Source organism: Capra hircus, chromosome 4 (assembly GCF_001704415.2).
Source record: "Capra hircus breed San Clemente chromosome 4, ASM170441v1, whole genome shotgun sequence".
NCBI lineage: Eukaryota > Metazoa > Chordata > Mammalia > Artiodactyla > Bovidae > Capra > Capra hircus.
Window position 1 is genome coordinate 100,169,948 of NC_030811.1, and position 27,905 is coordinate 100,197,852.

At 36.5% G+C, this 27,905-nt stretch overlaps 1 protein-coding gene across 1 annotated transcript; it reads right to left on the bottom strand.

Annotated features, from left to right (window-relative positions):
- Window positions 353–27,356, bottom strand: TMEM106B (transmembrane protein 106B). The gene is made up of 8 exons (XM_018047367.1): window positions 27,136–27,356; window positions 24,684–24,905; window positions 21,562–21,625; window positions 16,143–16,302; window positions 8,783–8,923; window positions 8,491–8,540; window positions 7,137–7,190; window positions 353–6,389 (listed from the first exon to the last, which is right to left on the bottom strand). Exons 2-8 carry the CDS (start codon window positions 24,901–24,903, stop codon window positions 6,251–6,253), a joined length of 828 nt encoding a protein of 275 aa, XP_017902856.1. The 5' UTR covers window positions 24,904–24,905; window positions 27,136–27,356; the 3' UTR covers window positions 353–6,250.

Below are 27,905 nucleotides of genomic sequence, written 5' to 3' on the forward strand. Positions count from 1 at the left end.
ACTAAAGAAATGGTTAAATCATGTTCTAGGAAAAAAGAATGAGCAAAGTGTGGACAAAGGAAAGGAATGTTTCCAAGGAATGGGAAATATCTCAGTTTGCCGGGGACATAAGGGAGGGGCAATGACAGGAAATAAAGACTGAATTGTAGGTTGTGGCCAGATTAAAAAAAGATTCCCAACACCACAGTTGGGACTAGGGCTTTATTCAGTAAAAAAAATTAGGGACTAATAGCAACAGAGATTTCAACTACAAGACAGATTTCAGAGATATTAGTAGACTAGACAGTATTAGGCAACAAATTAGAAGCGAGGCAGATGAAAAAAATCAATTTCAAGAGCATAACCAAGACACTTGACTGATACAAATTTTATTTTTCATGCTAAAATTTTTACAAATTTGATTTTGTCATACACAATTACAAGAGGAACAGTTACAAGTGAATTAAAAAATAGTATTTGGGGGCACTTCTATTCATTTTACTGTCATAAGTATGTTTTGTTACAGGTACAGCAACAACAGTTATTAACTACAGAACTGCTCAACTTGGAAATTTAGTAAGTATATTATAATGGAGGCTAATACCTAATATAAACAAATAGTAAGTGCCCAAACACAGTCTCACACTCTATTATTATTTATTGCACAGTTAAAATCACTGGTTAGAACCTACCCACCAATGCCAACAATTTCTGACCAAGCATGTCAAGTCAGAAAGCATTTTAAAATCATTTCCCCAAATCTTACTTAATTTAGTTCTATGAGGAAATATAAGACAAAACACACAAGACAAAGCTTCCTGATATTATATGCCTAAAATAAATCATTATACAATGAAATTATGCATCTTTTGCAATGTGGCATTTTTTTCCATCTCACACAGTAACAAAAGATGAATACAGCTTACAGCATTTAGAGTCAACCGACTACAGCTGATATAGTATCTCCCAGATTTCTAGTTTCTAAAACTCTGGGTGGAGTGGGACAATTTGAACTGTAACAGTCTACAAGGTAGTAACATTACCTCTTGGCCATTGGCCCAATACTAACCCCTTTTGTTTTTTAGTATACAAAATATGCTGAAAACATTTCTCTTAAACACATTTCAATTAATGTAATTAAATAGAAGGCAATAACTTCCTTCTAGAAGAATTAGATTTAGCTATGAAAAACTTGCCATATATTTGTTTAATTTATGGAATATTTTTTGGGTCAATACAGACCACAGTGTATTTTTAACTTAAAAGCCTATGCTAAACATGAGTAAAAGGAACTAAAAACATAATCACACTGGTAGTTTTTTAAAAATGAAAATTACCATTTTTATCCCCATAGTATACAAATATATTACTTGCTTTCATCCTAATTAAAGTTCAATTTCAAAAAAATCCACTGTGAAATTTAAATTCTAAGCACAAAAATATACAAATATCAGTTCTAATCAGAAATTTCAGCTGACAAGTGAACATTTTTACTTTGAAATATGTAGATCTGGGATACAGTAGTGAATTTTTTGATTGAACACATCACAAATATATCTAGTTTTCATGTAAAAATAATTTTTTTAAACAAATAATGTTTAAGTCTTTTTATCCCACCTCAAACATATTTTTTCCTTAAAATAGTTTAACATCTCATTTAAAATCTGATATTACAAAAAAAGAGAAATAAAATTAATTCTTAGATGTATTTGAGCCAAGTAGTTACTGTTTTCAGATATTATGAGCTAAAATATCATAAAATGGTGAGTAACCTTTGGCTTACAATCTCACTAGTGCCAACTGGGAAGCCCAATCAAGGAAGACATATGTACTTGTAAATTTAAAATTTTATATCTTTTAGAAAGAAACCCTAACAGATAAGCATTAATAATTAAAGATAAACATTTTATACTAAAGATTTATAAAATAATAAAGTATCTTAATAGCATTCTTAAAAATACTATCAAAAGCCTCAGTCCTACATATCACGTGGAACATCCAATACATTTTTATGAATAAAACATTTTCAAAGGCTAGAAAGAAAATATGCTTACAGTAAGAACAATGATGCTTGAGTAAAACAGACCTGTTGTGAATCTCTAATCTGCCACTTTAAAGCTTATGTATATTTCTTAACCTCTCTAAAACCCAAATTTCCTCAGAGATAAAATGGGGGAGGGGTAATGACAGTAACTACCTTAGAGGACTCTTCTGAGGGGAAGTGAGAGAAGTTAGCACAGTACAGTATGTGACACAGAAAGTAATCAATAAACATTAGCTATACTGAGAAGTGACTTACTTTGGGGTCAAGTATCTAGCAAATCATTTTCTTAAATAAGACATGGCAATTACAAAGAACTATTTTAAAACTAAAAAAAAAAAGTCAAATGGCATAAGAGAAAGTCTGGGACATGTACTCCAATTAAACATCCAGAATTATATTGCAATAATGATAAGGCTAAGAACCACAAAGATTCATCAGGCTGACGTTTGAAGTCTTTAAGTCACTTTCATTTTGTTTTGGCAATCACTTCCTATCTATTTGAACACCACACTGTATTATTCCTAAGCTACGAGTCAGGAGATCTAAAGTGAATTTTATTTTCTTGTCATGAATTCTTTGAGAATTATGTCATTTTCTTAAACAAAAAAGCATGGAAAAAATGCACACAAATAAAACCATGGTCATTTACATGTTACATGGTACAGTAAAGATGGCTATTTAGAAATTGCAAGCAGTTTATCTGGTGTCTAATATTTTCAAACTGTTATTTCAAATCTCAAATCCATTAATCTCTTCTTTATAATTAGTCTATCTGTTATCTTTACTGGAATAATCACAGATTTAACAGAAAATTAAGCTACTTAAAAATATTAAGTTATAGACTATGCTCCAAAATATCTTACAAGTGTTCATTTCCCGTTGAAAATATTTAAGGTACTAATTTCAAGATATCCAAAATCTTAGTTCATTAGTATTAATTGGACTGTCACTATGTTACCTATGTGAACATTTTCTCTGATTTTTACTTGTACTAACCTGAGTCAACAGGGCTTTCCAATGGGTGATTTCATTGACCAAGCACAGATATGGCAGACAGAAAAGATCGGTCTGGCGTCAGTTAAAATATTTATTAAATATTCAGCAAGTCCTTCTCCATGCCTCTTTTTCCTTTCCTAAAAGATGGGGCTCCTACCACCCTCCTTTTCTGACGCACAGGACTCTGGCAAATGACAAAACAAGAGTTCTGCAGAGGGCATGGTGCTATATAAATGTAATATCAAAACATGTAGGCTTGGTTAGAATGACCAGTCTATTAAAGGTGCAAGGAAGTTATTCTTGGAAATATCACCAAAAAAAAAAAAAAAAAAAATTAACATCTTTACCATGTTTGTTGAATAAGATCTGAGAATAGTTTTTAAAAAACCCTATTACCATGTAAGAAACTGCATTGGACAATGACCTAAGAAAGGTTAAATCCTCATCTGTTCTTTCCAGATTTTTTTTTTTAATGGCTACAAGTCTGCATCACCGGAATGTGCTTTTGTAATTGTATTAATTTACAGCCTACTTTACTCTAGGGTTCTCTGGCAGTTACTTAACCCTCTGTGAAAATAGTCACAAGCGATCTTTATTTCTCTACTACTTTCTTTTTTTAACTTATTTAAAATTTCAGTTTCTTTCTGACTTGAACACCAGAGAAAGCAGGAATAATAGGAATTTTTACTTTAAAGAATGAATAATATTCAGAACTAAGTCAGTAAAAGCAAATGTTCTCTAACTTTCCTGACTCTTCAGCAGATGCTCTGCATCCACTCTACAAGAATATTAGAGCCACACATCAAAAGAAAAGTCCACTTAGTTTACACTATATAGTTTTCCAAGGTTAAAAGATACAAAGTAGGAAAATAAATTATGATTGATTTTTGAAGAAGGCATATCTGAAAGGATGATTCTGAAGAAATGGGATGAAACAAAATATGGCATTTTTTTTTAACATTTTTTGCTTTTACACAGTCACTGAAATACTATTATCTCTAAAAGCTGTTAGTCATTCAGTCGTGTCCAACTCTTTACAACCCCATGGACTACAGCCCGCTAGGCTCCTTTGTGCATGGAATTTTCCAGGCAAAAATACTGGGGTGTGTTGCCATTCCCTTCTCCAGGGGATCTTCCCAACCCAGGGATCGAATCTGGTCTCCTACACTGCAGGCAGATTCTTTACTGTCTGAACTACCAGGGTTGTCTAACTCATTAACTAAATGAGAAACTAGATAGGTTACTGGTCAGGGATGTAGAAACAGATCTGGATGCACTAATGGAAGTGATTGTTGAAGACAAAGAAGTAGAAATTTTGAGGCAGAAGAGGGTCTGGATACTACTCATTAAAACATCAGAAGACAGTAGAGTGAAAAAATGAAATGAGAACAATATGAAAAATACAATTAGAACCCACACAGTAGTGAAGTGTGCAGTTTCAAAGAGACAAGGGGTGATCAAAAAACATGGCAGAAAAAATATTAAAGATTGGGTTGGACCACAAAATCCATAATTAATTTAAAGGGGTGATTTTAGTTTAATAGTAAGGAAAGATGAGTTAGCAATGGATTAACGGGAGACTAAGTAGTTAAAAACAAAAAAAGAAGATAGTACATTTCATCATTAAAATGGTTCATTGAGGAAAACTTAGGAAAAAGGATATGAAAGCTAAGGGGAAACCTGAGTAGGTTTAAAGGCAGAAAGGAGGGCTTCATTAGCTCTAATTACTTATAATTAAATAAAGCTCACGTTTTAGAGTTGAGAGAGTCAGACTTATAAATAAGAATGTTTCAGACCTATGTTAGGCACTTTTTGGGTAGAGAGAGGGGTAACCTGATTTTCACTAAGGAACTGAAGGAAATTAATCTCAAGCCAATGACTGTTTTTGGTATCAATAGTCAGTCCCTATGCTCAGTAGCATGTATTTAAAAGGTACTCTGAACTTGGGAAGTGAAAAGGCCAAAAGCCCAAATGCAAAATGGTATTAAAAATATAAAATAGTAAAATAATTTACATTTGAGAACAACTTTAAACAAAATCCAAACCAAAAGTAGAAAACTTAAAAAATGTAACTCCTAGAAGCCTGATATCCACAATGTGCAAAGTAATTAAATTTAAAAACAGTATAGTATAGGTTTTATTTTGCTATAGCCACCATAATTTATAACAGGATTTCCTGGATAATTTTACCAAAGTAATAATTTCACCTCTAAAACATTCATAAAATTGATGATCTGAGTACCTAACAGTTGTGAAAAGGATCTTCGTAATTCTTTAGTATGAAAAGCAACATTAAAAAAACGTGGATCACCAAAATATTTTATTTCAAATCTATGTTATACCTGATCAAATATGTATTTGGAAACATATTCACATTCTAGAGGTTTCTGAATCATTTTCCTGTGTTTTTAATTTTTATGAGCAACTTACTAGATTTTAAATCTGTACCACTTTAACATTTATTACAACTATTTAGAATCCATGCATAATTTATTTACAATACTGTACATTAAATGGTTATATTTGAATATTACACAAAAGTTTCACACAACTATAACATGGAAAGACCTGTGAAACACATTATATAGGAGTTTTTAAAATTTTTCAGGTATAGAATTTTGCAAACATTATTTTGGTTTATAAGTGTTAACGCAAACACTAGCTTGAAATAACACTGACAAAACCATGCAAATGAGTGGAATTTCAAAATGAAAAAGTAAAAATATTTAGCTAAAAGCTAAAATAGCATATAGTTTAAATACTACCAAGTAGCAATGGGAGTTTATAAAACAGGAAAAAAGAAAAGGTATTCTTTAAATGTCTTCATCAGTAATAGGCCCTCGATAATTTTCTATAAAAACATCAGAAATAAAGTTTCTCAAATTATGTTCATCACCAAAATTATGTTTTCAGTAGTGATTAGAGCTGTGAATTTTAAATAAGTATCTGTTATCCTGAAGGAGAAGTCTTAGTTTTCCCCTTTGGGAAATGAGCGAAGAACATCAATCAGTAAATTTAGGTTCAAATAAAAGATCCTGGTACAAATATCACAAACACAGAGCGGAGAGTTGTAATAAACTACAAGTCCACATATTCTTAGATGTACTCTTAAAACAGAAGTGTAAACTTTAGGTTGCTCAATTTAAGATCTCCTATCACGAAGTACCTCATCCTTCAAAGTTTGGAAAATATCAATAGGTACTTTTTTTCTCCAGGTGCATCTCTGAGTTTTCATTGTTGTGGCTGAAGTACATTTAGATATTCAGATTGCCCCAAATGATACGTGGTATTTCTTCCACAATCAACATACTGGTACCTTTCCTGGGATATTTGTTCTGAATGTCCAAAGTAAGTTGTCGTTACAGTAACTCTGAAAATAAAATAAATGGAGAGAAGCACTGAATAGTTAATATATTAAAAAAATCTTTTTAAAGTGGGAACACTTTATATATTAAAATTCTTTTCAGGGAGAGGTTATTTGATTAATGATAATTTAATGTTGTAGACATGGGTCTCTTAGGGAGTATTTCCCCAGTAGACAACAGGAATGCTGGCTGAGCAAGCCCTATCCAAATAATTATATACAAAAAAATGTAATTTTTTTCAAAACACCTATCTTTGGCTAAAAATATCTTTAGTTCATTGCACTCTTTAAAATAATCACACAGTTCTCTCATCAGAGGAAAAGGGTTAATCAGGTGTTAGCTAATGGCCTAAAGACCCAACCTATAACCTACAATGTTTTCATTGCTTAGGGAAACACACCCAACTTGCAAACCAATAACATTATTTCTCATCACTCCTGTTCCTGCCTTTACCACAGGGAGCAAGGAATTGGCTGTTGAGCTCATCCTTCTCTCTGTATCAACTTCTACTGTTTTCCTGAGTTCTTGGAAGGTCCAGATTCATTATTTAGCAGCCATGTGGTCCTTCACTACTTCTCTGAGCTCCCATTTCCTCATGTGTAAAGTGGGTAACTATTTACTTCACTTCACTGCACTCATGTAAGGCTTAAAATACAAATGAGACAGCATTTATAAAGATGTGTATACTCTACGCTAATGTTACACATCCAAAGGTGAAACAAAGAAATTCTTTCAAAAAAATTCATACTCACTGCATCATGAGCACTATGTTATGAACTTTGATGGTTATCAGTGTGCAGAAATCACTGTTAAAGAAAAAAGCAATGTAAATACACACAAACTATGACATTATACATTTATTAATAAAATAGTTTAATCACAATTCCTCTTCCTATGTTAAAGCCAATACAAATACTATTAAGAAGATATAATAAATAGCCATTAAATGGTTGAGCGTTTTCTATATCTCAAATGATTAACATTTTCATGGCTTCTTATTCTATGCTTTCATACTACAGCAGCTGTAGAGTTGTCTACTAACTACTTCTACTTTTTTTCACCTTTTGAAATTTTAGTAACCAGATTATTACCCACTCAGAAATTCTGTATCAGGCTGATATCAAAAGAGGATAAAAAATTATCACAGATTTTTACTTAACAAGAGTTAATAATCATTTAGACCTAATTTACAAGTTTCACAATTTCAAACCAGAATAGAATATTAAACATCATTAGCATTTGTGGTCCTCCTATACAAAAACAAAAAAATTACAAAATATGAGAATATGATTTTATAACATAGTAAATAAAAAGTGACAGGGTATGCATGATCCTAACTGTGAAAAAAAAACTATGTGTACAGGTATATGTATGTTAACGTTACACATTTTGAAAAGAGAGGATGGAGATGATCAAAAGTCAGAAGGAATATTCTAAAAATGTGGTCTTGTCTCTGCTAAAATGATGGAAAATTAAACATATGTATTCATTAAATGGGCTTCCCTTGTAGCTCAGTTGGTAAAGAATCTGCCTACCATACAGGAGATCTGGGTTCAATTCCTTGGTCAGGAAGATCCCCTGGAGAAGGAAATGGCAACCCACTCCAGTGTTCTTGCCTGGAGAATCCTATGGACAGAGGAGCCTGGCAGGCTATAATCCATGCGGTCGCAAGAGTTGGATACAACTTAACAACTAAACCACCACCACCACCATTCATTAAATATATATATTCACACATGTATGTCTGACTCTTTGTGACCCCATGACCCCATGGACTGTATATGGAATTCTCAAGGCCAGAAACTGGAGTGGGCAGCCTTTCCCTTCTCCAGGGGATCTTCCCAACCCAACGATCGAACCCAGGTCTCCCGCATTGCAGGCAGATTCTTTACCAGCTGAGCTGCAAGGAAAGCCCAAAAATACTGGCGTCGGTAGCCTATCCCTTCTTCAGTGAATCTTCTTGACCCAGGAATCGAATTGGGGCCTCCTGGATTACAGGCGGATTCTTTACCAACTGAGCTATCAGGAAAGCCCTATATATTCACACATACCCACACTTATTCCTTATAATTTAATGAGAGAAAATAATTAAAAATCAGAACTTACAACATATAACTCATTTCCTCTGCTATGACAGTAGGTACTGTATAATCAATCTGAAAGGCAAAAAATGAAAATAAACCAACAGAGAATAGTATCAAAATATCAAATATTTTAGACAGATTTCATAACTTAAAAGAGTTTTTTAATGGGTTTGGTTCTATGACTTTCTTTTACATATGTATGGGATACATTTCAAAGTTTAATTTTTTAGGAAAACCCCCATCTCCTGAAAGTTAATATTATATACAAAGTTGAGATGCATACTCCTCCAAAGTATTTTCTGAATGAAGCTTACTTGTTTCATATCCAGTGGACCAATACTGGTTATGTTGTTTAAGCGTGCCTTTCCAATAACTGTTTTTGAAAACTGAACTTGTGCAGTGATGTTTTCAACTTCAACAGAATAATAGTTATTGTTCGTTATATTTAGTGTATTCTGAAAAAGAAAGGAGGTAGAAAATGTGCAAGTTATCTTAGAAAAGGCATAATAAAGAAGTATTCAAAATAAATAAAAAAAATGACTCCAGCTGTGGCTATGCTTCATTTACCAGGAGGAAGTAAATTGTCCCCCAAAACATCAAAGAACATTCACTGAACCAATTCTTTGGGTTTTGCATGAGTGCTATGTATATAAAACGCATACAATGAACATACACTTTTAAAGAGTAGGCCCAGGAAATGTATAGTACCAGAACATAGAAAAATCAATGTTATAAAACGCATTTGTGGCCTTAGCAAAAAGTCAATAAAAGTTGTTGTTCAGTTGCTAAGTTCTGTCCAACTAATCGCAACCCCATAGACTGCAGTATGCCAGGCTTCCCTGTCCTTCACTATCTTCCAGAGTTTGCTCAAACTCATGTCTGTTGAGTCAGCGATGCCATTTACCATCTCATCCTCTGTGGCCCTTTCTCCTCTTGCCATCAACGTTTTCCAGAATCAGGGTTTTTTCCAATGAGTCAGCTCTTGGCATCAGGTGACCAAAGTACTGGAGCTTCAGCATCAGTCCTTCCAATGAATATTCTCAGTTGATTCCCTTTAGGATTGACTGGTTTGATCTCTTTGCTGTTCAAGGGACTCTTAAGAGTCTTCTGTAGTACCACAGTTTGAAAGCATTATTCTTCAGCGCTCAGCCTTCTTTATGGTCCAACTCTCACATTCATACATGACTACTGGAAAAACCATAGTTTTGACTCTACGGACATTTGTTGGCAAAATGATGTGTCTGCTTTTTAATATGCTATCTTGGTCTGTCATAGCTTTTCTTCCAAGGAACAAGTGTCTTAATTTCATGGCTGCAGTCACTGTCTGCAGTGATTTTGGAGCTCAGGAAAATAAAATCTGCCATCTTTTCCATTTATTCCCCCATCTATTTGCCAGGAAGTGATGGGACCAGAGGCCGTGATCTTTAGTTTTTTGAATGTTGAGTTTTAAGTAAGCTTTTTCACTCTCCTCTTTCACCTTCATCAAGAAGTTCTTTTAAGTCCTCTGCTTTCTGCCATAAGTCTGGTAACATCTGAGGTTTTTGATATTTCTCCTGGCAACCTTAATTCCAGCTTGGGATTCATCCAGCTCAGCATTTCATATGCTGTACTCTGCATGTAAGTTAAATAAGCAGGGTGACAATATACAGCCTTGATGTACTCCTTTCCCCATTTTGACCAGTCCATTGTTGCATGCCCAGTTCTAACTGTTGCTTCTTCATCTTCATACAGGTTTCTCATCAGGCAGGTAAAGTGGTCTGGTATTCCTGTTTCTTTAAGAATTTCCCACAGTCTGTTGTGACCTACACAAAGGCTTTAGAGTGGTCAATGAAGCAAAAGTAGATGTTTTTCTGGAATATCCTCGCTTTTTCTATGATCCAATGGATATCTGCAATTTGACCTCTTGTTCCTCTGCCTTTTCTAAATCCAGACTATACATTTGGATAACTACAACATATTGGTTATCCAGTTTATTAAGACCTTTTTGTATAGTTCTGCTATGTATTCTTGCTACCTCTTAATCTCTTCTGCTTTTGTTAGGTCCCTGCCATTTCTATTGTTTATTGTGCCCATATTTGTATGAAATGTTCCCTTGGTATCTTCAATTTTCTTGAAGAAATCTCTAGTCTTTCCCATTCCACATTTTCTTCTATTTCTTTGCACTGTTCATTTAAGAAGGTTTTCTTATCTCTCTGTGCTATTCTCTGGAACTCAATATTCAGTTGGGTATATCCTTCCCTTTCTTCTTTGCCTCTTGCTTCTCTTCTTGTCTCACCTATTTGTAAGAACCCCTCAGACAACCATTTTGCCTTCTTTCATCTTTTTGGGGAATGGTTTTGGTCACTGCCTCCTATACAGTGTTATGAACCTCTGTTCATAGTTCTTCAGGTACTCTATCAGATCTAATCCCTTGAATCTATTTGTAACTTCCACTGTATAAATGTAAGGAATCTGATTTAGGTCATATGTGAATGGCCTAGTGGTTTTCCCTCCTTTCTTGAGTCTGAATTTTACAATAAGGAGCTCATGATCCCAGCCACAGTCAGTTCCAGGTCTTGTTTTAGTGGATTGTATAGAGCGTCTCCATCTTTGGCTGCAAAGAATATAATCAATCTGATTTTTGTACTGACCATCTGGTGATGCTCACGTGTAAGAGTCATCTCTTGCATTGTTGGAAGAGGTATTTGCTATGACCAGTGCATTCTCTTGGTGAAACTGGGTTAGCTTTTGCCCTGCTTCATTTTGTACTCCAAGGCCAAACTTGCCTGTTACTCCAGGTATCTCTTGACTTTCTACTTTTGCATTCCAATCCCCTATGATGAAAAGGACATCTGGTTTTGGTGTTTGTTCTAGGCCTTGTAGGTCTTCATAGAACTGTTCAACTTCAGCTTCTTCAGCATTAGTGTTTTGGGACATAGATTTGAATTGCTGTGATGCTGAATGGTTTGCCTTGGAAAGGAATAGAGACCATTCTGTGGTTTTTGAGACTGCACCCAAGTACAGCATTTTGGACTCTTTTGTTGACTATGACAGTTACTCCATTTCTTCTAAGGGATTCTTGCCCACAGTAGTAGATATAATGGTCATCTGAATTAAATTTGCCCATTTCCATTTTTGATCACTGATTCCTAAAATATCGATGTTCACTCTTGCTATCTACTGCCTGAATACTTCCAATTTACCTTGATTTATGGACCTAACTTTCCAGGTTCCTATGCAATACTGATCTTTACAGCATTGAACTTTACTTTCACCAGCAGACACATATACAACTGGATGTTATTTCTGCTTTGGCTCAGCCTCCTCATTCTTTCTGAAACTATTTCTATACTCTTCCCCAGTAGCATATTGGACACATCAACCTGGGGAGCTCATCTTCTGGTGTCATATCTTTTTGTCTTTTCATACTCTTCATGGGTTTCTCAAGGCAAGAACATTGAAGTGGTTTGCCATTCCCTTCTCCAGTGGACCACGTTTTATCAGCGCTTTCCACCATGGCCCATTCACCTTGGGTGGCCCTGCACGGCATGGCTCATAGCTTCATTGATTTACACAAGAGTATGATCCATGTGATCATTTTGGTTAGTTTTCTGTGATTCTAGTTTTCATTCTGGAGGCCATGGGACTGTAGTTCTTGGTTCTTCTGTCTGCTCTCTGATGGATGAGAATAAGAGCCTCGTGCAAGCATCCTGATGGGAAGCACTGGCTGTGGGGAAAGCTAGGTCTTGCTCAGGTGGGCAGGGCCGTGCTCACTAAATATAATTTTCAGGACCTTGCTCCCTAAATCTAATTTTCTGCTGATGGGTGGAGCTGTGCTCCCTTCCTGTTAGTTGTTTGGCCTGAGCAGCCCAGTCCTGGAGTTTGCAGGCGCTATGGTAGGGCTGGTGGCTCAGATGGTAAAGAATCTGCCTGCAGTGCCGGAGACCCAAGTTTAATCCCAGAGTGTAGAAGAACCCCTGGAGAAGGGAATGGCAACCCACTCCAGTATTCTTGCCTGGGAAATCTCATGGATAGAGAAGCCTGGCAGTCTACAGTCCATGGGGTCACAAAGAGTCAGATGCAACTAAGTGACTCCACACACAGGCTCTATGGTGGGGCTAATGGCTATCTCCTCCAAGAGGACTTATGCCAACATGCTATGCCTTTCAGGGCTACTGCTGCCAGTGCCCATGTCCCCAAGGAAAATTACTTTTTTATTTTTCAATAGAAGTAACTCTAAAGTTCCATCCAAATCTTTCTAAATGTTAATATGTACATGTTTTCACGGGCTAAGTTATTTCTGATTCTACTGAATACAAAGACAACCTTTTAAAATGTTAAGCAAAACTTTAAACTATTTTTTACAAAACTGGTATTTTATCTTATACATGAGTAGAGCTTTCCAACAGGTCACTTTTAAGAGGAATTGGGACAGATTCAAGACTTGATGAAAAGAAATACAGTTGCATCATTTCCACACTTAATTACAGCTGGGCTGAACTTCCACAATTCGAACTTAAACAACGGTTTCAAATTACTTTAGAAAACAGTCAATGAAAAGAAAAACTGTTACACTGGGAAATAACAAAACATCTAAAATAGTACTAACAAAAGAAATCATAAACAAAATCACAAAACATTAAATAAGAAATCTTGAAGAAGTATTTGTAAGGCAGATAATGGTTATCACCTATACTACGAGGCCTTACAAAGTAGAAAAAAAGACATAAAGCCTCCTGTTAAAAAAAAATAAGAGCAAAGGATATAAGTAAAGAAATCAGAAGAGTATAAATATAAATGGCCAAGAAACACTATTTGTCAAATTAATTTATCGTCAAAGAAAGGCTGATTTAAATAAAAGTGGATACTGCTTTATATCCATTAAACTAGTAAAAGTTATAGAAAATGACAGATTCTATTTCTGGCAGGGATATGGACCAAAGGGTGTATTTTTGCATTCCTGGAAAATACATGAAGGATTACAGCAATATTCATTGAAATTTAAATTATGTATTATCCTTTGACCTAGCAATTCTACATCTGAGCAATTATTCCACAGAAATAAAAACATTAGGATGTTAATGACAGTGTTATTTGTAGTGGCAAAAAAACAAAACAAAACACAAATCTTGAAAATAAAGTGAATGTCCAACATAAAGTAGAATGCTTGAAAAATAATATTATGTCATTACATGGAATAATATGCAGCCGTTAAAAAGAATGAATGAACTCTAAGCAGAAAATCAGGAGTGATTCCTGCGAAGTATTAACAACTGAGAGAACCAAGATGCATAAAAGTATGTACAAAATATTTTTAGAACTAAATAATGATTTAAGAAAAACTGAACATGTGAGTTTATAAGTTAATATGAATATGGAGAAAGATATGGAATGAGGCAACATGGGATAAGTGACAAGATAGAAAATGGTCTTAGAATAAAAATGATGAAAAAAAAAAAAAAGAATGTGCTAGCAACCAGCAATTTTATGATCATGTTTATGCATTCATTTTGTTAAATGTAGAGAAATGTTTTAAAATTCTATAAAATAGTAGAAATAACCTTTCTCTAAATATATAAACATCTTCACCTACCTGGCTCTTAATACCAGTATCATTTTATTTCTAGCTGCTGCTGCTGCTAAGTCACTTCAGTTATGTCTGACTTTGTGCAACCCTGTAGACGTCAGCCCACCAAGCTCCTCTGTCCCTGGGATTCTCCAGGCAAGAATACTGGAGTGGGCTGCCATATCCTTCTCCATTTATTTCTAGACACTACAGTAAAAAATTGTAAATTTAAGGTCAATGGACCCTCTGATATAGACCAAGGAACGGGATCCAGGAAAATTTTGGAGTCCTATTTAATATTGGTACACATTTTTTCTGATGAGGTGTCCATACTTTTCATTAGAATATTAAAAGGGTCAATGACGCAAAACAGGCTGGAAACAAAAATACTTGTAAGAATCACAGAAAGATAAACTGGTAGTTAAAAAGATAACACAAAGATAAACATCAAGAGAGACAACAAAAAATAAGACAGGACAAAATAGTTTAGTATGAAAAATAAAAAATTTTACTGCTGAAAACACTGAGAATCCATTTAATTTATAAGCAAGGGACTGCAGTCATGGCTTTTAAATAATGATGATTTATTATCAAAGGCCTTAAACTTATGATCTTTAACTGCAAATTTACTTTCAGGAATTTATCCTTAAAAAAATAACCTGAAATAGAAGCACAAAGTTTAAGCACAAAGATGTTTTTGGAATAAATATTTATAATATCAAAACTAAGCAACTATTAAGAAGGTTGAGTAAAAATTGTAATATGGCCATGTAAAAGACTACATACAACCACATAATATGGGTAAATGCAGTGAGATCAATTAAGTGAAAACGTGCATGTATATACACTCACATATATGTGTGTACCCTTTGTATATAATTCCATTTTAAAATGTATTATATGTAAATATATGCATGGAAATGCTTATATACAGAGTTAGCACATGTATGTTTAGTCATCTCTTGGTATCCATGGGGTATTGGTTTCAGGATCAACTATCCCATCCACTCAAGGTTCCATCATACCAAAATCTGCAGATGCTCAAGTCTCTGATATAAAATGGTGTATATTTGCATATAACTTACGCACATCCTCCACACAACATCTCTAAATTACTTCTAATATCTAAAATAGTGTAAATGCTACATACATAGTTGTGAATATAATGTAAATGGTATGGAAATAGTTGACGGAGTATAGCTAATTCAAGTTTCTTTTTTAAAAAGAAGAAGGATAAATGAATCCATGTGAATTCTTTTTTTCCTGTAATTAAGGAGTAATTCTACCCAACACACATTTCCTTTTCAGTCCCTATGTCTCTCAACCCACCTCCAGCAACACAGGTGCATCTACCTCAACCTCTAGCACACCAAACAACTCTTCAAGGAAAACGAACGAAGTCTAATATTACCCTTCCAAATAAATCATTGCCACATAGATGTACCTTAAAGCCAGAAGCAATGTATCTTCCTCATTAATAATACAGTGATTTGCAAACCATGCTTACATAAATGTAGAACAGGTACAAGACCTTCTCTGAGGCTTTTGTTTGCTTGTTTTCAGGTGTGAAAGGCTGCAGAATCCTAAAAACTATTGTCCTGAGAAACAAACATTTTCACACATACTAATTTACAAGAGAAATCAATCACTTGTTCACTGCCTTTGAAAACAAAGGAATGGTCTGTTAAAGATGGCAAAAATTGTGTTTCACAAAACACAAGGACATGAAAATGTAACATGTATAACACCTATGCAATCAACTATATTAACATCTTGCTAGGAGCAACTGAGAGTCTAATGTTAAAAAGTAAACAGACTGTAAAAACTTTTCTCCCAGCAATTATTTTATTTTACCCTACCAAAGGCAACTTCAAATGTTAAGGATTCTGAATACACAGAATTTGCCATTTTCAGCAGAATCAAAGATGATAGAAAAGGTCAATACATCTTTGTTACCTTTCATGTTCTCTCAATAAGGACAAAGGTGTTGCTTAACATGATAAAGGAATGACGTCTTCATGTTGATGTATGGCAGAAACAAGCACAATACTCTAAAGCAAATACCTCGCAACAAAAAATTTTTTAAAATAAAGGAATGAAGTCAAATATTAATATAAACATGTTCTTACCGTAATATTTAAATATATTGTGCGTTTTTGAACATCATAACTAACATATGCTGATTTGATGCCAATGTATTTCACGTCAATAGAACGAGGGAAAAGGAAAAACACAGCCAGTCCAGAAAGGAGCAGACAGACAAACACAGAAGCCATCACATACAGTTTTCTGGAAAAAAAAAAAAAAAGGAAAGTGAGATATTTAAACATACATGCATCAAAAATTACATAATGAAACATTCAGAGAAGACATTTTCATTTTCAATTTTTTCCCTATTATACCAGTAGGAAAAGATGTATGATTTTTTCTTTTTAACCATCTTTTTACATTATAAAAGTATTGAATAGAGTAGGTTTGAATCTGTTAAGCATTAAAATATTCTTCTTAAAAGACGTATTTATCTTTTTGGAGACTAAAATTTCAGGCTTATTATAGATAGAACATTTACCGTGGTGATCCCAAAGCAGGCTGCTCATTAGAATCGAACTGCAGAGCTTTATAAATATACACATTTCAAGACTCCCTGACGAATTTACTGAAGTGGAATTTTCACATGTGTGTGAAAATCTGTGGTTATTTTATCAACCAGATATGCAGTTAGAATCAATTGTTTCAGTTTATTTCAATTTTTAGGAACTGCTTTTTTTTTTTACTTTTGATACAATCTTTTAAGTGATATTAAAAAAAGGACATGATCTAAAGTCTAAACAACAGAAATATATACATGTACACACAAATACCTAATTTGCTTACCTGCTTCCTCTTCAAAGCTCTGTCCCAAACTCTGAAGGTAATCAGTTTTGTTAGTCTATGGTTTATCATTCTATTGTCTCTCTCTCCTTGTGCATGCATGTGTGTGTTTTCAAAAAATAATGTGCTTTGGATATCATGCTATAGTAAAATACAGTTCTTCCTCATTCCATTTTATCATATAGATACAGTGTAACTTCTACTAGTCCCTTACTAGTGGCCATTTACATTATTTCTAGTTTTTGGTAAAATAAATACTGGCACAGTGAATAACATGTGCAAATGCTATTCACTGTATTTGACAGTAATCCTTAGAATAAATTTTTCAAAGTAGAATTCCTGAGCCAAAAGGTAAATGTGTATGTAATTTTGACAGATAAGGCCAAATTTCCCCTTCAGTAGTAAGGCACAAGTGTGCTTGTTTTCACACAGTATTGCCAACAAAATAACACTCAAAATTTTGGACTTCTGCTCATCTGATACACAAGAAATGGTACCTCAATATTGTTCCAATTTGCATTTCTCCTATGAGTGAGACTTAACATCTTTTCATATGTTTAAAAGATACTTGCTTTTCTTCCTTGTGAACTGGATATTTACAGATCTTACTTTTTGTATGGTTAGCCTTTTTCTTTTCAAACTGTGAAACTCTAGAGTAAGGATACTGGACCTTTAATAATAATTTGCAAATACCACTTCTTAGTTTGCTATTTGTACCCTGACTTGATCTGCATCTTGTTTTTGCTTTCATCTTTTAAAAGATAACCTACATTTTTATTAACTTTTTATATTTTATCCAAATTTATTAATCTGTTCTTCTATTCAGTAGAGTTTGGTTCAATCACTCAGTCGTGTCCGACTCTTTGCGACCCCATGAATTGAAGCACACCAGGCCTCCCTGTCCTTCACTATCTCCAGGAGTTCACTCAAACTCACGTTCATCGAGTCGGTGATACCATCCAGCCATCTCATCCTCTGTCGTCCCCTTCTCCTCCTGCCCCCAACCCCTCCCAGCATCACAGTTTTTCCAATGGGTCAACTCTTTGCATGAGGTGGCCAAAGTACTGGAGTTTCAGCTTTAGCATCATTCCTTCCAAAGAACACCCAGGACCGATGTCCTTTAGAATGGACTGGTTGGATCTCCTTGCAGTCCAAGGGACTCTCAAGAGTCTTCTCCAACACCACAGTTCAAAAGCATCAATTCTTTGGCACTCAGCTTTCTTCACAGTCCAACTCTCACATCCATGCATGACCACAGGAAAAACCATAGCCTTGACTAGACGGGCCTTTGTTGGCAAAGTAATGTCTCTGCTTTTGAATATGCTATCTAGGTTGGTCATAACTTTCTTTCCAAGGAGTAAGCATCTTTTAATTTCATGGCTGCAATCACCATCTGCAAACATCACAGTAATCCAAGTCTATGCCCAACCAGTAACGCTGAAGAAGCTGAAGTTGAACGGTTCTATGACCTACAAGACCTTTTAGAACTAACACCCTCAAAAGATGTCTTTTTCATTATAGGGGACTGGAATGCAAAAATAGGAAGTCAAGAAACACCTGGAGTAACAGGCAAATTTGGCCTTGGAATATGGAATGAAGCAGGGCAAAGGCTAATAGAGTTTTGCCAAGAGCACACACAGGTCATAGCAAACACCCTCTTCCAACAACACAAGAGAAGATTCTACACATGGACATCACCAGATGGTCAACACCTAAATCAGACTGATTATATTCTTTGCAGCCAAAGATGGAGAAGCTTTACAGAGTTAGCAAAAACAAGACTGGGAGCTGACTGTGGCTCAGATCATGAACTCCTTATTGCCAAATTCTTCTATTACTGGATTCTAAACCAGTTAGGAAAGCTGCTCCACTCTCAGGTTATTAAGAAATTAACTCTAATTTCTTGACATTCTTAACTATCTAGAAGTTATATAATAAAGGGTCAGACTGACTGTGTATAAGTCCTAGGTTGCATTTTTCTTTCCATGAAGACTTGGCATGCTGTTTTACTGCTTATCTGTTTAAAGCATTGTGGTCAAGAAGGAACATGCCAATCTGATTTTCTATCTCTTATAAATTAATCAATCCTTTGCTTGGGCATTCAAAGGGACTATTGAGTTTTTTGTTATTACCTTTGAAGTCCAGTAATTTCACCAAGATTGGTTATTTCCAAAATTATGGTATGTCTTTTCAGTGTGTAGATTCATGTCTTGTTTTATTTCAAGGAAGTGATCTTGAGTTAAGCATTTTCTCTTTCTTCAGTTTGCCTCCTTTGATATTCTTCAAGAACTCCAGTTACATTTATGCTTGATCTCCTTGGCTTGTGTTCTGCACCATTTTCTCTCAAATACTTTTCATTAATTTTTGTTTCTGTGTGTGTGCACATGGGTGAATGTTTTCACTTCGTCCTTTGTGTCTGCTCTGTCTTCTAAGTGCACTTTCCAAGGTATCTCTTTGTACTGTGTTCTGTTGGTCTTCATTGCCAGAATTATTTTTCTCTAATTCTTTCCAGGGCCCTGTAGACTCTCTTTTCATATCCTTCTATTGTTTAGTCACTGTATTTCTGAGCTCCTCAACTTTTGACTTTTCTGTTTTAGTGTCATAGTTTCTATAGTTTCCTTAATCTCTTTCAGAGCACGGGAAGTATTAAGTTAAAGTTCTCATCTGCTTTTCTGATAATGCTTTATCATCTGTTAGTATTTTGATCAGTTCTTCTTTTATAAGTTTTACTACCTATACGCAGGTCAGGAAGGAATGGTTAGAACTGGACAAGGAAAAACAGATTGGTTCCAAATAGGAAAAGGAGTACATCAAGGCTGTATATTGTCATCCTGCTTATTTAACTTCCATGCAGAGTACATCATGAGAAACACTGGGCTGGATGAAGCACCAGCTGGAATCAAGATTGCCGGGAGAAATAACAATAACCTCAGATATGCAGATGACACCACTCTTATGGCAGAAAGAGAAGAAGAACTAATGGCAGAAAGTGAAGAACTAAAGAGCCTCTTGATGAAAGTGCAAGAGGAGAGTGAAAAAGTTGGCGTAAACCTCAACATTCAGAAAACTAAGATCATGGCATCAGGTCTCATCACTTCATGGCAAATAGATGGGGAAACAGTGGAAACGGTGGCTGACTTTATTTTATCTGCAATCAGATAGTGATTGCAGCCATTAAATTGAAAGATGCTTACTCCTTCGAAGGAAAGTTCTGATCAACCTAGACAGCATATTAAAAAGCAGAGACATTACTTTATCAACAAAGGTCCATCTAGTCAAGGCTATGGTTTTTCCAGTGGTCATGTATGGATGTGATAGTTGGACTATAAAGAGGGCTGAGCACAGAACTGATGCTTTTGAACTGTGGTGTTGAAGCCTCTTGAGAGTTCCTTGGACTGCAAGGAGATCCAACCAGTCCATCCTAAGGGAAATCAGTCCAGGGTGTTCATTGGAAGGACTGATGTTGAAGCTGAAACTCCAGTATTCTGGCCACCTGATGCGAAGAGCTGACTCATTTGAAAAGGCCCTGATGTTGGGAAAGATTGAAGGCAGGAGGAGAAGGGGACAAAAGAGGATGAGATGGTTGGATGGCATCACCGACTTGATGGACATGGGTTTGGGTAGACTCCAGGAGTTGGTGATGGACAGGGAGGCCTGGCATGCTGCGGTTCATGGAGTCGCAAAGAGTTGGACATGACTGAGCAACTGAACTGAACTTTTGTATGATGCTTGATTGTAATCTGGTGTTTTTTTTAATGATCATATTTAAATTAGATACATTTTTGTACTTTTAAGAGAAGGTGCCATTTTGTATGGGGAGGATGGGCCAGGATTGCTTTCACAGCTTCACTCTTCAAGGACTCCATGCTCTGTTGTTACACAAAGCATTAGATGGTCTCTATGTATATCCACTTCTATAGTTTTGAGACTATCTGTATAGTTTACAGACTATCTGAACCTCTTCTTTTATCACTATTCTTGTTCTATACAACCTGGATTCTACTGTCAGTAATTTTTCTCCTTAGGTTGTATCTTCCTTTTTGTAGTTTATGTTGAGTTTCCTTAAGGTCTTTGAGGACTTAGGATGGCCCAGTTCCTTTAGATTTTCTCAAGGCCTCTCTGTGTATCTCTGTGGACTTTTGTGCGTTCTCTCCAAGTTAAAGAGTTTTTAGATTGTCTATGTTAACAGAATATTCTCAGAGGAAATTTACTGGAAGTCTTCTGAGTGAGGGTCTCTTCTCTTGGGATAAAGTATTTACTTTGTCCAAGGGCTCTTAGGAACTCTCCTTTTGCGTTTCATCACAACTTCCACAAAGCTGCCAAGCACTTTTGGGTCCTTATGTCATCATGATATGAACAACCATATTTATTCTGAAGTTAGTGGGAATACCTTAACACCCATTTTTGATGAAAATGTTGTCTCTGTGTAACTGAGACCTAATTGCTCTTTAAGGTCTATCTGTTTTAACAGATTTAAGAAGATTTAGATACTACACTGCTTCTAAGGACTTATGCAATCAGGAATCATTTTTATTTTCTAATGACATAATGGATATGATGGCATAACTTAACCTGATACTATTTTTCCTTTTAATAGTTTTAACTAAAATACCTATGTATACATATTTGAAAAGCAAAATATTTTTTTTTAATTGCCATTTTCTTATGATTACTTACGTTCTTCTTGGCCTTAATCTCTGATCACTGTATGGAATCAATGCCACCAGCTGGTTTTCTTGTCCTAAAAGAATTAGATTTAGAAATGTATTAACATGATTAATTAAAAGTATAATGGCTCCTCATCAAAGTCTGGTTTGGAAAGAATACAATACCATCTGGCTCTCATCTCATTCCTTTATTAAATTCTCTCAAAATCTTCAAAAATTATCCAGTAGCAGCTGAGTTCCAAAGCAGACACTAATTTCTAGCTATTCAAAATACTATGAAGAATGAGAAAGAGTAATTCTTTCTGCCATTGAGGGGTAAAAATCACAAAAGTCCAGGCTTTCAGATCTGAATTTACCAGGCTTTCCTTCACCCAGTTTTCCATTAAGATTTCAATTGGGTTATCTGAATGAGAGCAGAAGCAGCATATTGTTACCACTGTGTACTGAAACCCCTGTAACTACAAAGGTTCTTAAAGTATTCCCCTTGAAAACCAACACTGACATATATTAACTCTCAGGCTTCAAGAACCCAAACGTATACATACCCTTCCAGGAAGGACTCTTTCAGGTCACACCTCTCTCTGTATTAAGTTACTTCAAAATTCAGTATTTCTTTCTTGGGTTGGTGGATCAGATGGTAAAGAATGTGCCTTCAGTGCAGGAGACTTGGGTTCAATCCCTGATTTGGGATGATTCCCTGGAGAAGGGAATGGCTATCCACTCCAGTATTCTTTCCTGGATAAGTCCATGAACAGAGGATTCTGGCAGGCTACAGTCCATGGGGTCACCAAAGCATCAAACATGACTGAGAGGCTAACACTTTAACTTAATGAATAAAGGGACCTCTAAATGCCAATTTTCCAATCTTATGAAAACTTGGTTCTTCATATTAACTATCAAAGCCCCACAGTCAAATTCTCTTTTAAAGCTTTCCATAATACTTTTGTTATACCTCCCTGCCCTCTCCACAAGTCTCCCCTCATCCATACTTCCCCTACCATATTCACATATAAATATGTACCTGTGTATGTGTGTGTACACGTATCCTATTTGGTGCTATTTATCTGTTTAAATGACTACTGATTAAAACTAACCCTTTAGCTACTATGCCTGTATCTACACAGCTAAAAGTAGATAGAGAAAAACAGTCTCATTTTAGATCACTAATTTCAAGTGGCCTTTAATAATGCCAACACTTTCACTATATTTCCCAAGTTCATACTCTCAACCTGACTCTCCCAAACTACAATTTCGTAACTTCAACTTTCTCTTCAAACCTCCAATATCTTCTCCCCTGTCCTTACGCTCACTTCATGATGTGGCAAAGATGCAAGGATTGCCACCAAGCTGCTGCCACCACCACATCCACCCAGCCACCTGCTTGTGCACCCAGGCACTCTACGTCCCCTCCTCCTGCTGGCAGTAAACTGGCTGTGCTCCTCTGGAGGGGCCCGTTGTGCTTGCGCACTGTAATACTCCTTGCCACCTGCATTATCAGTGTTCTACGGATCAGGCTCATCAGAGGACAAACACATTATCAATTCCATCTTCAAAAAATTCTTCTCCTGACCTTACAGTCCCCTCTAGCTATCACTTTTCTCTCCTCTCCTGTACAGCAAAACTCAAAGAAAAGCTATGTTTTGACTATATAACTTTGCGCCTCCTATGCACTCCTGATCCCACTCTACACACGTTATGCATTCCTTTGCTACCAAAACTGCTCTTTTAAAAGGTCTCTGGCCTCTAAATTACCAAATCCCAAGGCCAGTTCTAAGTCCTCACATTATCTGATCAGCAGTATATAATATAGTTGACTGACTTCTCCTCCACCAAGGGGTACATTTTTCTCATTTATCTTCAAGGATACCACAGACAAAGGGATTTCCTGTTTCTGCTCTAGCTGCTATTTTTAGTGTCCTTTGCTAATTCTTTCTCATGTCACTGACCTCAAAATGTTGCAATGCTCCAAGGTTCAGTGCTAAAGTCTCTTCTGTTTCCTATTCACACTGACAACCTTGGTGCTCTCATTGAATTCAGCTTTAAGTATCATCTCTACACGGATATGACTCCATGCTAGGCCTTGCATTTGAATTCCCGGCCGTTAGTAACTAACTTCTTACTGAACATACCCACTCAGATGTCAAAAGTGCCTCTCCAGTTTTATATATCTAAAACTGAACTCCTGCTCTCTCCCCTGACACATATACTCAAACCTTTTCTCTATATTAATAAGTGGCTACTCCATTCCTCCAGCTGCTCAGACAAAAACATCTTTAAGATCATCCTTCACCTTACTATCCACAATGCACATCCAGACAGCCAAAAGTGCCTACTGGCTATACTTCGAAAATATATCTAGATTGCAAAAATGAGACTTCAGCCCTCCCCAGGGCCCCAGTCTGGTGCATTAATACCTTTAACTACAATATCCTTTAATTCTCAAATAGCTACTACCTCTGCAAAGGTATTGTCATTCTGGCCTTCCCTCAGCTTCTCTCCAGGGTCAAAAATTGACTTCAATCAAGCAGTAAATGAGAACACTACAAGGTTTTTAAAATTATTTCTCTTTACTTCCATTGCTACTAAAGTAACCTACAAACAGCACATGAGGATTACTCCCTACTGACTCCCCCTATGACAAGGCACAAATTGACTTTTTTTCCTATATGGCTCATCTTCATGTATCATCCCTCTTTATGTAGCTCCTTTAAAAAAGAACTAATTAGCGCATGACCAGCTTATTATTATTCTTTAAACAACAAATTAAAAATATTCAGTCACCACATTACTTATCCTAACACCCACTACAGCAAAGCAACTGTGACCTGATCTTTATCGATACCAAATAGGACTAAAAGTTTACAGTCAAGACACGCTGTTTATCTGCAATAATTTCAGGTGGGAAAGAAAAAAATATTGGAGGTAGAAGGGTGGTTTTCATTACTGCTTTAGGATCCCTAATTAAAATCTTTAGGTTTGTGTCCTTTTGACAGAAGATAACTGATAGGAAGTTTTAACTTTAATTCTGTCTTTTAAAACATAAACAGTTGTGCTTAGACCCATGAGTTTCAAAGTAATTGTGAAAATTCCTGAAATTATTCTTTAATGGAGAAACAGTGCAATAACACATACCCCTAGGAATTCTTCCTGTTCCTTGACAAGTGGGGCAAGTGACACTATCTCTTCCTGTAAATTCCACATATGGAAACTGAGAGACATCTCCACTTCTTCCATCTTCATTATGGACTTCACCATTAACCAATCCATTCCTTATATTTTCAGTTGATGTAATGCCATCATAACCATCTTCTTTATTTGAATGTAAAGGCAAATGAGAAAAAGACTTTCCCATGTCTAAGAAAAAGAAAAAAATCTTACAGTAAACTTCAGTTTAAAAAAAAGTATACTTAAAAACATTACAGGATATTTATACTCATCAAATTAATTAAAATAACCTTCAAGGGAGTATTCAAACTACTATTTGGGTTGGAATTATATTCAATCAAAATAATGTCTCAAATAAAGCAGCTATTTACTATAGTCCAAAAGTGCTTTTCTAACAAAATATCATGAAATGATATCATATCAAACTTGTGATGAGAAAGGGCTTTCAAACAACAGTAAAATTTGACAGAAGTCTACACTTTCTTAAGAGTTCTCTGAAAAGAAACACATGTGCTTCACTCTTCTTAGAATAAAACAAAAACACGTTTTACCTTTAAAACAGCAGCAAAGCAAAAGTTGCTTTGGGCAGATTACAGCTAGGTATTACCAGGTAATGTCAAAGTAGTATTTTTCAACCTTTTAAAATTCATGCCCTTATGTGATAGACAAAATCCACAATCTTTCTCATGCTCACATTTCTAGTTTTAAACATTTGCAACAACAAAAAAATACAAAAAACAAACCTCCAGACTTTTTCTTTCATTCAACAGTTGGTGAAAGTTAAAATTAAGAAATTAATATTCCAAAATATTGACTATAATTCACCAATACAAAACAGCAAAATTTAGAACATTAATTTCAAATTTTTAGGATAACAGTATCAAAAATGCAGGTGGGAAATTAAATAAAGTTTAAAGACAAATAAAAATAGGAAGTGCCAGTACCTATATCAAAAGAACATCCACAGGTAAGTAATGCAGGAAGACTGAAGTTGAAGTCACACAAGTTTTAGTATTAAAAAAAATTTTTAAGCCATATATTTTAATCTGTTGATATTCTGAGCACAAATTAACAAAGGGAGAAAGCAGAACTGAAAAACAATCCACTTCTGTTTCTAAACGTGACCATATATTTCCTCATTTTCTAAAACAGATTATTAAAGGCATTCATATAAAAAACATGTCTTTAAAAATGCTCATTGTTTTTAATAAGAAAAACTGACCCTCAAACTAATTCAACTTATTCTATGAAGAAAAGTCTACTTTTTAAAACTTGTATGCGATCCATGTGTTGGGGTCACTCAAACACAGGGTAAACAGCAGGATAAAAAACTAGTGGACAAACTTAAAATTACAGAATATTGAATAAAATGCTTGTTTTCAATATTAAAAATAAATTTATGTACACACTGCCCATTAAGTTCAAAAACATAAATAACTTATGACTTCTAAGAACGCATATATTTCTCTGGATTTTGCTCAAAGACATTTAACGCAAGCCAAACCAATACTTGCCAGTCACAGGTGGTTAGGGGAGAATTAACATCACTGACCCCACACACTTTGACCTTGGGCTTATGTAGAATACTAGATGACCGGGGATCAGGGCGCCAAAGCCACCCTTTTAGGATCTCAGTTAACACAACAGAGGTATAGGGTGCCTCCCACTGTAATGACTTAAAGGGAAAAGACACAGAAGGCAAAAAAATAAAACAAGAGGCTCTCAGTCGGAGTCTGTTTTCTATCCTTACGTAACAGCTGCCTTAGAGTCGGCGTGGGACTGGTGTTTGTTTCATCAAGGTTAATGGACAAGGGCCAGGCTTTGTCAGGTACTGCCCACTCCTGCCCTCCCTACTGGATTTTCCTCAAAGCGCTGCTAAGTTTAACCACTTTTATTCTTGGAGACTTATAAAGAGGTACTAGGCCCCTGTGCTCAATACATTTGTTTTTAAATCAAAATCCCTTCATTTACTTAAGAGCAACACGAATCTTAGGCTTATTATGGAAGAGGGGAGAAAAAGTACAGGACTCCATCCAATTTAAATAGGTCGTGAGCTTCTAAACGAAAGAAGTCGGCGCCTTTCGTAAGCCTGCCGACTCTGAAAAGGTTAAAGATAAAATACAGGCAGTCGGACAAGAATACTGAAAAAGAGCAGAACTAAGGGCTACTGGCCGCTCAAGGCGTGGGGGCCTGGTATCTTCCCCGTGCGCCGGGCTTGCACCGAAGCCCGGAATCCCCTGGCAGAAGGCTGGGCCGGAGGAAGAGGAGCTGACACACCTCCATCGCCCGGCCCGCAGCGCCTCTCTGCCCCGCAGCCTCCCCTCCGCCACCTCCTCCTCCGGCTCGGCTCTTTCCGGGGCACCCGCTCGGCCCCCGCTGGTGAAGGGGACCTGGGGGCTGCGCGTCCCGGGTCGCTCACCGGCACGCGGGGTGCTACGCAGTCCCGAGCAGCTCCGGCTCGGACAGGCCCGAGGGCAGGGTCACGGAGTCCGCAGTCCCGGGTGCTGGGCCGGGCGCGACGGGTCTGCAGCGCTGGGTCGCCGCGGGGTCGGGGTGGGGGTGGGGCAGCACCACCACGGGATCAGCTGAGGCCCGTCGCTGTCGCTGCAACCTGCGCCCGCGCCTGCGCAGAGCGCTCCTGGTGGAGCAGTGGTGGTGGTGATTGGGCGGCGGGGGGGCGGGGGGGGGGAGTGTGTGTGTGTGTGTGCGTGTGTATGTGTGTGTGTGTGTCCGCGCGCGCTGTGGCCCGGAAGCGCGCACTACGCCTGCGTCCTGCCTCAGTCTTTTTAAAGCTTTGAAGGCTGCTGCGGTTCTTGTGTGCGGTCTCCCAGTTTCATTTCCTTCGTGTCCCAAGAACTAGCGGTAAAATGTGACCGCTCTCGCCCTGGAAGATTTGAAAAGATTAGTACTCCCTCCGTTTTCCCCTGTCAGGCTGTTTCCCTTTGCAAAGGGGAAAGACGTTGCCCGTCAGCTTCAGCTCCCTGAGCTGAACAGCCTCTCGTCCAAGCTCTTCAAGTGGTCCCTGACACTTGCGACGCTGGGAGTGACATAAACCGGTTGGTAGACGCGTGTCTGGTAGCTGAGAAGTCACATCTGTTTTAATTTAGAACCTCTTAATTATAGAAAGGAATAGTAAGTGGGTGGGAACCGGATTTGGTTTTGTTTTTGTTTTTGCACCTTATGTCTCCC

Bases quoted from the DNA above. Each gene is read 5' to 3' on its own strand.
- TMEM106B (XM_018047367.1), bottom strand. From the start codon at position 24,903: ATGGGAAAGTCTTTTTCTCATTTGCCTTTACATTCAAATAAAGAAGAT. The intron at 16,303-21,561 runs GTAAGTAATCAT...TTTTTTTTCCAG, and splicing joins AGATTAAGGCCAAGAAGAAC to AAAACTGTATGTGATGGCTT. The intron at 7,191-8,490 runs GTAAGTTCTGAT...TTTCTTTAACAG, and splicing joins GAGGAAATGAGTTATATGTT to TGATTTCTGCACACTGATAA.